At 48.7% G+C, this 16,139-nt stretch overlaps 1 protein-coding gene and 1 long non-coding RNA gene across 2 annotated transcripts in view; both read left to right on the top strand.

Moving 5' to 3' along the window:
* Positions 1 to 5,434: 5,434 nt before the first annotated feature.
* PAN3 (poly(A) specific ribonuclease subunit PAN3) overlaps positions 5,435 to 16,139 on the top strand; it is a 60,985-nt gene continuing 50,280 nt past the window's right edge. The window contains exon 1 of the mRNA XM_040426172.1: positions 5,435 to 5,924. Coding sequence (XP_040282106.1) covers positions 5,645 to 5,924 — 280 coding nt within the window. The 5' untranslated portion in view covers positions 5,435 to 5,644. The remainder of the gene's footprint in view (positions 5,925 to 16,139) is intronic.
* LOC120996323 lies at positions 10,477 to 15,746 on the top strand. The gene is made up of 3 exons (XR_005777756.1): positions 10,477 to 10,487; positions 11,705 to 11,714; positions 15,617 to 15,746. It is a non-coding gene; the product is annotated as an uncharacterized LOC120996323 (long non-coding RNA).

The following is a 16,139-nucleotide window of genomic DNA, read 5'->3' as shown; positions in this document are numbered from 1 at the left end:
ATCTCCTTGTGCCCGGAGCGGTGCTCAACACTCCCCCTCCATGTATCTATGGGAGAGCCGCAGATACAGCACTTGTGTGTCTCTGAGTCTTCCATAGAGATGCATGGAGGGGGAGTGTTGACCACACCACTGCTCCGTGCGGTGGTTGACACAGCTTATTTCTCTAGCACTGAGCCGGGGCACCGTATGGGAGATCACGAGCATCCCAACGATCTTCGTGGAGGCCTCATGTTCTAGTTTCGCCTAAGGCCTCACAAAGTCTAGAGCCGCCTCTGGAGAGGAATCATGTGTTCAGATGGAAAAAAAATGCTGAATATTCGATATAACGAATATATAGAACTATATTCTAAATATTCTGGAATTCTCGAAGTTGCTATAGTCGCGATAAAAATTCGCTATTCGAATATTCGTGCTCAACACTAATCTGTACACGGAGAGGTGTGATCAGTAATTGATGGCATTCTCTGTGTAAGGGCTCGTTCACACGACCGTTGCCCCTCCATTGCCATATTGCGGCCCGCATACGGCGGGTTTGCAATATATGGGGCACCGGCCGTGTGCATTCCGCATCACGTATGCGGACCGATTCACTTGAAGTGAATGGGACTGCGATCCGAATGCGGCTGGCCCACGGTCGGTGCCTGTGCATTGCGGACCGCAATTTGCGGTCCACAGCACGGGTATAGAGGGGCAACGGTAGTGTGAAGGAGCCCTTAGTGTGTATACATAGATAGCTGTCAGTCACTGATAGCTGTATATGGGGAAGTGTTATCAGTGACTGCTAGCATTCCCTGTGTAAGTGTGTATACAGAGATAGCTGCCAGTCACTGATAGCTGTATATGGGGAAGTGTTATCAGTGACTGCTAGCATTCCCTGTGTAAGTGTGTATACAGAGATAGCTGTCAGTCACTGATAGCTGTACACAGGGGAGGTGTTATCAGTGACTGCTAGCATTCCCTGTGTAAGTGTGTATACAGAGATAGCTGTCAGTCACTGATAGCTGTACACAGGGGAGGTGTTATCAGTGACTGCTAGCATTCCCTGTGTAAGTGTGTATACAGAGATAGCTGCCAGTCACTGATAGCTGTATATGGGGAAGTGTTATCAGTGACTGCTAGCATTCCCTGTGTAAGTGTGTATACAGAGATAGCTGTCAGTCACTGATAGCTGTACACAGGGGAGGTGTTATCAGTGACTGCTAGCATTCCCTGTGTAAGTGTGTATACAGAGATAGCTGTCAGTCACTGATAGCTGTACACAGGGGAGGTGTTATCAGTGACTGCTAGCATTCCCTGTGTAAGTGTGTATACAGAGATAGCTGCCAGTCACTGATAGCTGTATATGGGGAAGTGTTATCAGTGACTGCTAGCATTCCCTGTGTAAGTGTGTATACATAGATAGCTGTCAGTCACTGATAGCTGTACACAGGGGAGGTGTTATCAGTGACTGCTAGCATTCCCTGTGTAAGTGTGTATACAGAGATAGCTGCCAGTCACTGATAGCTGTATATGGGGAAGTGTTATCAGTGACTGCTAGCATTCCCTGTGTAAGTGTGTATACGGAGATAGCTGTCAGTCACTGAGAATTATACACAAGGGTGGTCCTAACTTCAGAAAAAGCAGAGATATAAATGTATAAATTACAAGTTTCATAGAGTCTTCTCTCTAACAAACTATACATCAATCTGCTCAGCTTCCCCTGCTCTATAACATGCTGTCCGAAGATCGCACTGCATTGTTTGGTGACTGGTCCTTTTTAAAGGGATTGCCCCACAAAGCATATTATTTTATAGATAAATCCAGCCCATAAATATAAACAGTGTTGGTATTTACACTTGTTTAAAGTATAATGCTTATCTTCCCAGATATAATGTTAGTATAGCGCCACCTGCTGTTTCAATCAAATAACCATTTTCTGTCCACCTCAGTAAATGCGCTGTGTGCTGAAGTGGACATACCGGTGAAACTCGAAAAATTTGAATATCGTGCAAAGTTCATTTATTTCAGTAATGCAACTTAAAGAGGACCTTTCACCGATTTTGACCCTATGAACTAAGTATACAGACATGTGGAGCGGCGCCCGGGGATCTCTCTGCACTTACTATTATCCCCGGGCGCCGCTCCGTTCTCCTGCTATGTCCTCCGGTATCTCCGTTCCCTAAGTTATGGTAGGCGGAGTCTGCCCTAACGCTGGCCAATCGCATTGCAGAGCTCACAGCCTGGGAGAAAATAACCTCCCAGGCTGTGAGCTCTGCGCTGTGATTGGCCAGCGCTAGGGCAGACTCCGCCTACCATAACTTAGGGACTGGTATCTCCGCCTACTATAACTTAGTGAGCGGAGATACCGGAGGGCATAGCGGCAGAACGGAGCGGCGCCCGGGGATAATAGTAAGTGCAGTGAGATCCCCGGGCGCCGCTCCACATGTCTGTATAGTTAGTTCATAGGGTCAAAATCGGTGAAAGGTCCTCTTTAAAAGATGAAACTAATATATGAGATAGACTCATTACATGCAAAGCGAGATATTTCAAGCCTTTGTTATAATTTGGATGATTATGGCTTACAGCTTATGAAACCCCAAAGTCACCATTTTGAGGAACCCTTTGCTCAGGGGGTATGGATTAATTAGCTGACTAGAGTCTGACACTTTGAGCCTAGAATATTGAACCTTTTCACAAAATTCACATTTTAAGCTGCATTAATGCAATTCCTTTTAATTTGCATTACTGAAATAAATGGACTTTTGCACGATATTCTCATTTTTCGAGTTTCACCTGTACATCTCAGTCTTATCTATCTGCTCCATCTCCTGTGCCAGTGATCCCTGATGCGGTGAGCTGGCTGCTTCTGAAGCGTCTTCTCGCCTTCTCAGAGGTATTGCCCAGAAAAAGACAACCATTTACCTACTGCCATATTTTGGAAGTCCTAACTTTTTAACAAGCCTTGAAACAGGACAAGGGAAAATAGCCAAGCCAAATATCCATTTGAATTGGCTTGAGTCTTGACTATTTTCCCTTGAGTGTTCAAAACTGATGACCTATCCTCATGATAGGTCATCAGTATCTGATTGGTGGGTGTCTACCTCCCGAGACCCTCACCAAACATCTGTTGTACAGGCCTCTTCCTAGGCCTATACTGTCACGTTCATTGGTCACATGGCATAGGCACAGCTCAGACCCATTCAAGTGACGGCAATATACTTGGTAAGCTGCAAGGAGGCCGAAGCGCTGACATGCCTCATCAAACAACTAATCGTCTGGGGTGCCGGGTGTCAAACGTCCAACGATAAGATGGCCACAAGATTCATCATGGAAAGAAGGCAAGGGGGGGCGGAAATGATGCTCTGGGTAATGTTCTGTGGCAAAAACTTGGGACCTGGCATTCATATGGATATGACTTTGACCCATACCGTCTAGCTTAAGGAGGACCTTTCATCAGTTTTTACCTCATGCAGTAGCCCAAGGTTAGGAGATGTAATTGCACTCTTTTTTTTTTACTCCGCTCCTTTGTTGCGGTGCTGTGCCCCTGGTTCGGTTTTGGCGCCCTGTATGCTAATCAATAGCAGCAGTACAGGGGGGAGACGGCAGCTTTTCTCAGGGGGAGTCTCCTTCTCCCTGGCTGTGAGCTGTCCAGGCGCAGCGGAGCGCGTCGCAGCCAAGGAGAAAAAAAAGCTCACCGTCTCCCTGGCTGTGACGCGGTCCTGCTGAAGTGAGACAAGCCCTTTAAAAGGGTTTTCTAGGATTTTAATATTGATGACCTATCCTCAGGATAGGTCGTCAATATCAGATCGGTGGGGGGCCAACACCCGGCACCCCCCCCCCCTATCAGCTGGTTGAAGAGAAGGCCGCCGTTGACATCGCAGCAGGTGTCGGTACAGCTCAGCCGTCCCATTCACTTCTATGGGACGGCTCCCTCTTATACACTTGAATACTAAAGAGCCGTCCCATAGAAGTGAATGGGATGGCATGTCATTACACGTGCTCACCGCTGCGATGTGGACAGCGAGCGGGTAAACAATGAAGAGACGGCTGCGCTCGCACAAAGCGATTGGTATGGGTTCCGGGAGTTGGACTCCCACTGATCTGATATCGATGACCTATCCTGAGGATACATCATCGATATTAAAATCTCAGAAAACCCTTTTAAAGTGGTTGTCTCACTTCAGCAAATGGCATTTATCATGTAAAGTTAAAGCGGTTGTCTCATCTCAGCTAGTATATGCCCCCATTGTCTTATAGGTGCCTGTCCCACCGCTGGGACTCGCACCTATATTGAGAACAGAGCCCTGAAAGTATTCGAGGGCGCACTGCGCATGCGTAGCTGCCCTCCATTCATTTTCTATGGGGCCGTCGAGCACTGGCTCGGCTATTTCCATCGGGCCCATAGAAATGAATGGGAGCGGTGGCCAGTCATGAGCGGTGCATCCCATTCACTTCTATGGGGAGCGTGCTTGGTGGTGGCCGGACCGGCGTCCTCAAGCCACCACCTTACGGGGCTCTGTTTCTGATATAGGTGCGGGTCCCGCTGGGGACATATCCTAGCGATATGCTCTCATTGTCTGTGATGAGACAACCCCTTTAATACAATAAGGCACTTCCTAATGTATTGTGATTGTCCATATTACCTCCTTTGCTGGCTGGATTCATTTTTCCATCACAATTATACACTTCTTGTTTCCATGGTTACGACCACCCTGCAATCCATCAGCGGTGGCCGTGCTTGCACCACTATAGGAAAAGGCGCCGACCTCTCTGGTGGGCGGGACTGTGGGAGTGCACATAGACCAGTGCTTTTTCCTATAGTCTGGAAGCACGACCACCGCTGATGGATTGCAGGGTGGTCGTAACCATGGAAACAAGCAGTGTATAATATGATGGAAAAATGAATCCAGCCAGCAAAGGAAGCAATATGGAGAATCACAATACATTAGGAGGAGGCCCCGTTCTGGAGATAGGATGATGTCCCAGAGATGGGACTCGCACCTAGCGATATGCCGTCAATGTCCCAGATGGAATAACCCTTTAACTTCCACATATTTATGACCCTTCCAGCGTCATACATATGATAGGCGAAGTGTAATGGCAGTGAGCCCTGCAGGAGAAACGTGTGGGGGCAACAGCTTCCATTCACTGACAGCAGATTTTGAAAAGTTTGCAGTTCGGAAACACAAATTAAATGACAAAAAATAAAAAAGAATACAGGTTTATTTAGAAACAAGCTTTATTTACACAAAACTTTTTTTTTTGTTGTAAAGTGGTCCCGAGACGGAGTTCCCCTTTAAGAGGGGGGCCCAGGTGCTGGCAGAGCTGAGGAGACGGCGGCTGTGGAGCTCACGGGCCTCCCGCACATAAAATGACGCGCTCAGGCGCCTCTGGGCTTCATGAGGCCGCGGCTCCCAGCATGCCCCGCGCCGCGCATGCCTAGAACGTCGGCAGCTCAGGAAGAGGAAAATAGGAAAACAGCAGAGAGAAAAACAAGAGGAGAGGGGGCGGGGAGGCCTCGGTATCCCGTGCAGACGCCTGGTGCTCCGGTCACTACCGGCCCAAGGACCCCCGGTCGGTTTTTGCGCTACGGGAAATTCCCCCCCTTGATCTTTCCCTCCATGGTGGCGCCCAACGCCTCGAGTGGAACAGCTGTACCGCGGCCATGAACAGCGGACTGCCCCCGACCCCCTCCGCGGTGGTGGCGGCTCCCGGGCCGCCCCAACTGCCTCCCATGGGGGGACCCGGGGTGAAGCTGAAGTTCTGCCGTTACTACGCGAAGGATAAGACGTGCTTCTACGGGGACGAGTGCCAGTTCCTACACGAAGAGCCGCTGGGCATCCATGGCAACAGCCTGGTGGGGTACCCGCCGCTGCCAGGGCCTGTCACCCCGGCGGCGTGCAAGAAGCTGGAGCTGGGAGGACTGGACGGGCCGCGGCTGACCAGTGAGTACTGAGGCCTAGGCCGGTTACGTCATCATCCTCACATGTGACGTCGCGTAGGGAGCATGCTGGGACTTGTAGTTCACCTCCTGACAGAGGCAAAGCGGGATGCTGAGCAGCATGGCCACCATTATACCCCCCTCCCCCATGGAGGACCATTCAGGAGTGTGGGAAAGCTGGGTGATGGCCGCTGTGCCCACTGTCAGACCAGACCGTACTGGTCCCCATCCCCATGTTCCTGTGTCTATTGGGGTCTTGGAGGTTTCCAGTCCTCCCAGGGGGGTGTAACTGATGGCATCTGATGTGGGGTGAAGCCAAGAGGACCTGCGGACAAACTACTTGCATCCCCCATGTAATAACAAGTCTGAAGAATCTATTCCTACGTGGTGCCGTTCCTTTATTATTCCTGCTAGAAGTTATGAATGGATTCCTAGCAGTTTGCAATGAAGGTCCAGATGGGTGTTACCAGTTGGGGGTGTGTCCCTGCACACTGACACTATCCAGTGAGTGCTGCCAGTGTCAGACTGTGCAGCCCCCCTTCCCCCAACTGGTAACGCCTTCATTGCAAATTGCTAGCAATTCATTTGTGAATTTTAGCAGGAATAATCCAGGAATGGCGCATCGTAGAGACATCACCGTTCTGATTACATGGGGGATGCAAGTATCTGCGACCACACACGTGTCCGGAGCGGGGACGGTACCTTCTCAGAGCCCCGTACACATTAGTGTATTTTTGGTCTGCATCCGATCTGTAAATGCGCATTGGACGCGGACCCGTTCATTTCAATGGGGAGCCGCAAAAAATTCGGACAGCACGCGGTGTTCTGTCCGTCCCGCAGGATAGATAGAACGTGCCCTCTTCTTGTCCGGTATGCAGACAGGAATGGGCATTGTTACAGTGGGTCCCCCAAAACACCAAGTGTAACATGGACGTCATCCGTATTCTTTGCGGATCTGTGTTTTGCAGACCACATAATACATCCATTCGTGTGAATGCGCAGCTCCCGACTCCCCCCTACAGATATTGGAGGACAGACCGTTCAGATGAAATTAATATTTACGCCCGATTCTTTTGTTCTCCTGTGAGATGAGCCCCCCCGCCTGAAGTGTCAGACAGCGACTTTCTCCCCCCTCCTCGTTAAATGCTGAACGTGTGAGAGACTGCTGTAGGAGGTGTCTGGTATCTGCACAGACGGATCCGCTCCTATAATGCAAACGCTTGTATCCGTTCAGAACGGATCCGTTTGCATTACCATGAACAAAAAAAAAAAAATTTTTTTTTTTTTTGTTCATGATAATGCAAACGGATCCGTTTTGACTTTACATTGAAAGTCAATGGGGGACGGATCCGTTTGAAAATTGAGCCATACTGTGTCAACTTCAAACGGATCCGTCCCCATTGACTTACATTGTAAGTCTGGACGGATCCGTTTGCCTCCGCACGGCCAGGCGGACACCCGAACGCTGCAAGCTGCATTCAGGGGTCCGCTCGCTGAGCGGAGGACAAACGGTGCCAGACTGATGCATTCTGAGCGGATCCGCGTCCACTCAGAATGCATTAGGGCTGGACGGATCCGTTCGGGGCCGCTTGTGAGAGCCTTCAAACGGAACTCACAAGCGGAGCCCCGAACGCTAGTGTGAAAGTAGCCTTAGGCTGGGTTCAGACCTGAGCGTCTTTGATATGCGCGTTTAACGCGCGTTTTTTATGCGCGTTTTTTGCAATAGTAAACGCGCGTTTGACGCGCGTTTGTGTGATTGACTGCAATGTCCTATGGCCACAAACGCGCTGTAAAACGCCCCAAAGAAGCTCAAGTACTTGTTTGAGCGTAGGGCGTTTTACAGCGCGTTTTTCAGCGCTGTAAAACGCTCAAGTGAGAACCAGGGCCATAGGGAAGCATTGGTTTTCATGTGTTGAGCGTTTTACAGCGCAGAAAAACGCGCTGTAAAACGCTCAAGTGTGAACCCAGCCAGAGAGATGTGACGCCCAATGCCATGATAAGTTGTAGATTCGGAGTATAGTGAGGACAGATAAACTCCTTTGGCTCGTTCCAACTGGGCGCCGCTCTGTGCTTGAGCTCCTACATTACGCGGGGAGCGCATACTACATGGCCCTGCCACAGTCTCCAGATTAAAGCCTCGTTCACCCGACCGTGGTGCCGCTGTGAACTGCAAATTGCGCATCCACAGAACGCTGGCACCAGCCGTGTGCGGACCCGTCACGATGCAGCTGAAGATAGGTCATGAAACCACACTGAAGCCCTTCCACGTGTTTCCGTGGGCTTCCGGCTCCGTGGCACAAAAGATAGAATCTATCTTTGGCCGGATGTTGCAGATCACGGACCCATGGAAGTCAACGTGGAGTGGACACAGCCGGTGCCTGTGTTATGTGGATCCGCGGTTTTTGGTCCGCAAAATGGGCACGGTCGTGAGAATGGCCCTTTAAGCCAGCCGTACCCTTTAGATAGAAGATGGTTGAACAATCAATCATCTGGTGATCAGAGACGGTCATACAAACTATACTCCACATTGGCTGTTGTTCACACTGCGCGTACAGGTTCAGTGCGATGGACGGGAGAGATTTCATCCAACTATCAGAAGAAAGCTACGAACGCTGTGTGATAACTTTGGCGCATCTGGGGGTGGGCGCGAGGTCCCGGGTGTCGCATTCCCGCCCATCAGAGATACTGAGGACCTATCCAGAGGAGAGATTTTATGTGATTTTTATTTTATCAGTTGTATTTTGTAAGTACAATAAATTCTGGCAGTGCTCCACTGCTGCGTGCGCCTCTCCATTGTCCTACAGATTTTAGGTGAGGATTAATTAGCAAGTGTGGTTGCCCTGGACAACAGAGTGCGCTAATTGGCTGCCTACAGGAAAAAATGGGCGAACCTCAGTAAGAACGTGTGAATACTGCGCTACTATTTCCCTTCATCTGGATATATTCATGAAGAGCAGCGCAAGTCCAACTTTGTTCATATTGACTGTTTAAAGAGGACCTTCTCGGGCTACTTTCACACTTGCGCTGTTACAATACCGGAATTCAACGGATCCGTTTTGATATTGCACTTCAGGACGCATCCATTCCGTTAGGATGCAGTTGTGTGAAATCAAAACTGGGGGAAAATACAGATCCGTCACTAAATACGTTGAAAGTCAATGGGTGACGGATCCGTTTTTTTTTTTTTTGGAGCCTAAAAAAAAATGGATCAGTCACCATGACCAGACACACAACCGCAGCTTGCAGCATTTGTGTCCGGTCACAAAACAGAATACTGATGAAAAGGAAGACATGATGCATCCTGAACGGATCTCCTTCCGATCAGAACGCACGAGGACTAAACGGAAATGGGTTTTTTCCCTGTATTGATATCCTCTGCCGGTCCTCAATACCAGAAAACAAGACAAGTGTGAAAGTAGCCTTCACGTGGACTGTGCAGCGCTTTTATCTTGGGGTACTTTCACACTAGCGTTGTTTGGATCCGGCAGGCAGTTCCGGCAAACGGAAATATATATTTTTTTCCGGAGTTATACCGGATCCGCCTCATTTGGAATAATGGATCCGGTATTTTAATTTTGAAAATATATATATATATATTATTATTATTTTTTTTTTTTCAAAGATCAAAAGCAAAAAATAGCTCCTCCTATATCCCGGCGCAGACCAGAAAACCGGATCCGGCAATTTCCGGAATACTTGGTACCAGATCTGGCATTAATACATCTCTATGGAAATTAATGCTGGATCTGGCAAGTGCGGTATGTCCCAGGATTTTGGCCGGGGAAAAAATACAGCAGCAAGCTGTGGTAGTTTGTCCGGTCAAATACCGTACAAGGGACAGAACGGAAGACATCCTGAACGGATTACTCTCCATTCAGAATGCATTAGGACAAAACTGATGCTTTTTTCCGGTACTGAGACCCTTTACCGGATTTCAAACCCGGAAAATAATAATGCTAGTGTGAAAGTACCCTTAAAGGGAGTCTGTCACCACATTTGGGCATATTAGAGTTTAAGTTCTGGGTGGCACATATAACACTATTTGATCAGTCTAATATGCCCAAATGTGGTGACAGACTCCCTTTAAAGGGGTTGTCTTGCCTCAGACATTGGTGGCACTTCTGATAATAGCTTAGCGGCAGAGCGTGCGCAGTGCGCTGTCATTTACTCTGGGCGATCTGTTCTAGAGATAGTTTTGGGTCCTACCTCTGAGACTCGCACCTTTCTGACATTGGTGGCATATGGTAATATACCCCCAATGTCCGAGGTGACACAACCCCTTTAAAGACTGACACTAGGGCTATTGTATTGCTGATCAGATTTTGATGGCCTAACCTGAGGATTGGAATACCCCTTTTAATAAGACTCCGTTATTAAGATTGTACTAGTGCGTTAGTAAGTCTGCTGGCATTCCTCAGACTGCAGGGTTAAGGCTGCTTTCACATTAGCGTTAGCAGGGTCCAGCGGGGGAACAGCCTGCCAGATCCATACTAACGCTAGCCCATGTGTGCCGCCGGAAGTCCGCTCCGGCCCCATTTCCTATAATGGGCAGCATGCTGCAGTTTTTGTCCGGCCTCCTCGGCATGTGTGCCGTGCTGCGGCCGGACCTTTATCCCTTCCCCATTATAGTGACTGGGGCCGTGGCAGGCTGTTCCCCCGCTGGTCCCTGCTAATGTGAAAGTAGCCTTAGTCGTAGCAGACCAAATCTGGCTGATGGTGCCTATTTTCCTGCTGCACAGACTGTGAAGACCTGCATGTGTGAACACCGCCTGTAGAGAAATGTATCAGAAAGCCCAGTGCTGGGGCAGGCTTCAGATAACGTGTGCACAGAAGTAGGGAAGTCCTGCGCTGTCACATCTATTATGCACACACTCTTGACTGTTTTCACCAATGATAAAAAAACAGCAACCTGATTTCTAAATTTGATGCACAAATGTGACAGATGAAACCACGGCATGGGTCACGTCCACGAGGTGTTGTTCTCGGCAGCACCACATAGTAGTAGCGGGTAGAACTGCTAGTGCCAGCAGGCACGTGCCTACATGGATGCACAGCTCGCTGCCGTCTCTACAGACTCCTAGCATTGTGGTTTCCTCTGTATTGGGGGAAGTGGCAGGGACTTGGAAGATTTATCGAGATCGGCACTTTCTGCGTTATCCCCTGCACTGCCAGAGGATGCACCTAATTTATGACGAGGAGCATCTATTGGGCTCATCCTCCGGCAGTCCTTGCGCCTAAACAGAAATCTCCAGCAGCTCAGAGATGCTGTGGGGTTCTGTCTTCGTTTGTGCCAAAAAACGAAGATAAAATGAAAATAAACTTGTTGTGAAGGCTGGCAACGGCCCTGTCATGTCCCCTTTCAGATAAGTGGCAGAAAAAAAAAAGCCACTTGAGGCAATATTTTGTCACAATGGCGTCTAAAAAGTTGCAAACACAAGGTTTGTGACTTTTATATACACTGCTCAAAAAAATAAAGGGAACACAAAAATAACACATCCTAGATCTGAATTAATTAAATATTCTTCTGAAATACTTTGTTCTTTACATAGTTGAATGTGCTGACAACAAAATCACACAAAAATAAAAAAATGGAAATCCAATTTTTCAACCCATGGAGGTCTGGATTTGGAGTCACACTCAAAATTAAAGTGGAAAAACACACTACAGGCTGATCCAACTTTGATGTAATGTCCTTAAAACAAGTCAAAATGAGGCTCAGTAGTGTGTGTGGCCTCCACGTGCCTGTATGACCTCCCTACAACGCCTGTGCATGCTCCTGATGAGGTGGCGGACGGTCTCCTGAGGGATCTCCTCCCAGACCTGGACTAAAGCATCTGCCAACTCCTGGACAGTCTGTGGTGCAACATGACGTTGGTGGATAGAGCGAGACATGATGTCCCAGATGTGCTCAATTGGATTCAGGTCTGGGGAACGGGCGGGCCAGTCCATAGCATCAATGCCTTCGTCTTGCAGGAACTGCTGACACACTCCAGCCACATGAGGTCTAGCATTGTCTTGCATTAGGAGGAACCCAGGGCCAACCGCACCAGCATATGGTCTCACAAGGGGTCTGAGGATCTCATCTCGGTACCTAATGGCAGTCAGGCTACCTCTGGCGAGCACATGGAGGGCTGTGCGGCCCTCCAAAGAAATGCCACCCCACACCATTACTGACCCAATGCCAAATCGGTCATGCTGGAGGATGTTGCAGGCAGCAGAACGTTCTCCACGGCGTCTCAAGACTCTGTCACGTCTGTCACATGTGCTCAGTGTGAACCTGCTTTCATCTGTGAAGAGCACAGGGCGCCAGTGGCGAATTTGCCAATCTTGGTGTTCTCTGGCAAATGCTAAACGTCCTGCACGGTGTTGGGCTGTAAGCCCAACCCCCACCTGTGGACGTCGGGCGCTCATATCACCCTCATGGAGTCTGTTTCTGAACGTTTGAGCAGACACATGCACATTTGTGGCCTGCTGGAGGTCATTTCGCAGGGCTCTGGCAGTGCTCCTCCTGTTCCTCCTTGCACAAAGGCGGAGGTAGCGGTCCTGCTGCTGGGTTGTTGCCCTCCTACGGCCTCCTCCACGTCTCCTGATGTACTGGCCTGTCTCCTGGTAGCGCCTCCATGCTCTGGACACTACGCTGACAGACACAGCAAACCTTCTTGCCACAGCTCGCATTGATGTGCCATCCTGGATAAGCTGCACTACCTGAGCCACTTGTGTGGGTTGTAGACTCAGTCTCATGCTACCACTAGAGTGAAAGCACTGCCAGCATTCAAAAGTGACCAAAACATCAGCCAGGAAGCATAGGAACTGAGAAGTGGTCTGGGCTCACCACCTGCAGAACCACTCCTTTATTGGGGGTGTCTTGCTAATTGCCTATAATTTCCACCTATTGTCTATCCCATTTGCACAACAGCATGTGAAATTGATTGTCACTCAGTGTTGCTTCCTAAGTGGACAGTTTGATTTCACAGAAGTGTGATTGACTTGGAGTTACATTGTGTTGTTTAAGTGTTCCCTTTATTTTTTTGAGCAGTGTATTTTATAAAAAAAAATTTACACCAGAAATGGGGCACAGGTATGGATAAACCTCCGCCCAATGCTGTTTGCTTTCCTTCATATTATGATTTGACTGTTTTTTAGTTTTGATGCTTTTGCAGAAAGCCTGTGGCGTTTACTCGTGTTTCCCGCATGGATTTTTCTTTTTTGTGCCAAAATCCTCATGTGTAAGGGTCCTTTTGTGTTTTGTGGATCTGCAAAACACTGACACCGGCAATGTGTTCCGCATTTTGCGGGGCACTCTTATAGAAAAGGCCTCTTTCTTGTCCGCAATTGCGGACAAGAATAGGACGTGTTCTTTATTTATTTTTATTTTTTTGCGGAACGGAAGTGCAGATCCGTGGATGCGGACAGCACATTCCGGCCCCATTGAAAATGAATGGGTCCCCACCTGTTCCGCAAAATTGCGGAACCATTTTGCGGACGAGTGAATGGACTCTTGCTTCTGGATTTTAATGCAGTTTTGCCCCAGATTGCAGAGGCTGAAATCTGCACTGGAAATCCGCCCCTCGGCTCAGTTTCGCTGTGGACAAATTCCTCACCTTTTTGGAAATCTCATCTACTTGGGCTGAGTTCACACTTCAGTTATTTCCATCAGTGATTGGGAGCTAGTGATGAGTGACGCGAGCGTCAGATATTACATCCGAAGTCGCTTTGTTCAAAACTTTGGAATAATACTTTACGGAGATCCTTCTCTGTACAGTAATAAAATGTATGGGCTCCGATGAGCCGAAGTTGGTTATTCGCAAAGTCGCGCGTGACTTCATTTAATAACCACTTTAAAACGTGAAACCAAACTCTGCTTTGGTTCCGACTGGTACCTCTGAACCTTAGCTGGTACTGTGTAAGGCCTCATGCACACGGCCGTGGAACATCCGGCCTGGCATCCTGCTGAGAGCAGGAGCGCACGGCGTCATTGGTTGCCTTCATGCCTCCGCTGCACTACAGTAATGCACTCGTGTAGATCATACCAGTGTATTACTGTAGTGCAGCGGCGGCATGAAGCGCACGGCGTCATAGCAACCAATGACGCCGTGCGCTCCTGCTCTTAGCAGGATGCCAGGCCGGGATACCACGGACCGCTCACGGCCGTGTGCATGAGGCCTAAAGCTGTGACTTTTCCGCCTGAAAATCTGTGCGGCTATATGCACAGAGTGCATATACCCCAAGGCCTCTTTCACACGGGCGTCATGTTTTTGGGCCGGATAAGATGCAGGTGCGTCGTGGAAAAATGCACAATTTTTCCGCGCGAGTGCAAAACATTTTAATGCGTTTTGCACATGCGTGAGAAAAATCGTCATGTTTGGTACCCAAACCTGAACTTCTTCACAGAAGTTTAAGTTTGGGCTAGGTGTTGTGTAGATTGTATTATTTTCCCTTATAACATGGTTATAAGGGAAAATAATGGCATTCTTAATACAGAATGCATAGTACAATAGGGCTGGAGGGGTTAAAAAAAAAAATAATAATAATAATTTAAAGGGAGTCTGTCACCTCCATATGGCCATATACAGCGCTTACATTGCCCTATAGCACACTGTACAGGATTGTAATGGTACCTTTGTCTTTAGACTTGCAGAAGCTGAAAAAACGAACTTTGATTGATATGCAAATGAGCCCTCACAAGTGCCCAGGGGCGGCGTGCACTGCCTCGCCGGGCTGGAGCATGCACACTGCGATGCCCATTGTTGGCACTGCATCACTTTAACTACTGCGCATGCGCCGTCAAACGCCACATTGCCGCTGGTTTTGTGCCGTTCGCTGCAGCATGCGCAGTAGTTCAAGTGATGCCGTGTCCACAATGGGCATCGCAGTACGCATGCCCCAGCCCGGCGAGGCAGTGCACTGTCGCAGGATCTCGGCCGGACCTTAGGATGACGCAAGGGAATAGGAGGGCGGGCATAAGCAGAGGCTGGGGCGGGGAAACAATGAAAAAATGCAGGGCAGCCTGGGCACCAACACCGTGAACGCCGCCCCCTGGGCACTTGTGAGGGCTCATTTGCATATAAAACGGTTTTCCAGCTTCTGCAAGTCTAAAGAAGAAGACAAAGGTACCATTACATTCAGGTATAGTGTGCTATAGGGCAGTGTAAGCGCTGTATATGGCCATATGGAGGCGACAGACTCCCTTTAAATAATATATATATATATATATTTTTTTTTTTTTTTTTAACCCCTCCAGCCCTATTGTACTAAGCATTATGTATTAAGAATGCTATTATTTCCCCTTATAACCATGTGGCCCCGAGCGGAAATCTCTCCTGTGTGAAAGAGGCCTAAGGGTATGCTCACGTCTTACATCTTGCTTGGATTTTAGTGCATATTCAGTGCCAAAATCTACAGAATCCACCTCCCATTGTTTTCAAAGAGAAAATGCATTGCTGTTTACGCTGTGCGGGTTCGCAGTCCATGACGAGAAGGGTCATCCATCAGGTCAGTACCACTACCCAGCAGACTACAGATCAGCGGAGATGAGGGCAGGATTTCCACCAATCGCCTCCTCCATATGGGGATGAGCGACCAGTACAGTAATCGCTTGTCCCCATAAGAAGTCATTGTCCCTTTTCACACCGTGCGGTCTGCTGCACAGGAGCGATGGTTTTTGGTGCCGGCTAAAGACACCTTCACACACGGAAGGTTTTGTGGCCGAAAATCGGTTCCATTCAATTGAATGAGGCAGCAAGCGCATGGATTCCTGCAAGCCCCATTATGGTGAATGAAACTGATTTTCAGTCGTGGAATTTTCTGCCGTGTGTGAAGGCGCCCTAAAAAACACGATTACCTGATGAATGAGCGTCTTTTGCCCATTTGTCAGTTGATAGCCCGCACCTTTTACATAGACCTTCACCCTGTTTTCTGCTGTGGATCCTGCTGGAAATGCACTGTGAATTTCTACAGGTATTTTGCTGTGTGAACACTGCCTAAGGGCCTCGTGCACACGACTGGGCCGTTTTTTTGCGTTACGCAAACCGCGCATCCTCAAAAAAACGGAAGCCGCCCGTGTTGCCTTCCGCAATTTGCAGAACGGGCGCCGGCAATATAAATGCCTATTCTTGTCCGCAAAGCGTGCACAAGAATAGGACATGTTATATTTTTTTGCGGCCCTGTTGAAGTGAATGCGTCCGGATGCGGACCCAAACAACGGTTGTGTGCATGAGAC

The sequence above is a fragment of the Bufo bufo genome, chromosome 3 (assembly GCF_905171765.1).
Source record: "Bufo bufo chromosome 3, aBufBuf1.1, whole genome shotgun sequence".
NCBI lineage: Eukaryota > Metazoa > Chordata > Amphibia > Anura > Bufonidae > Bufo > Bufo bufo.
This window is presented reverse-complemented; position numbering and strand designations above follow the sequence as displayed.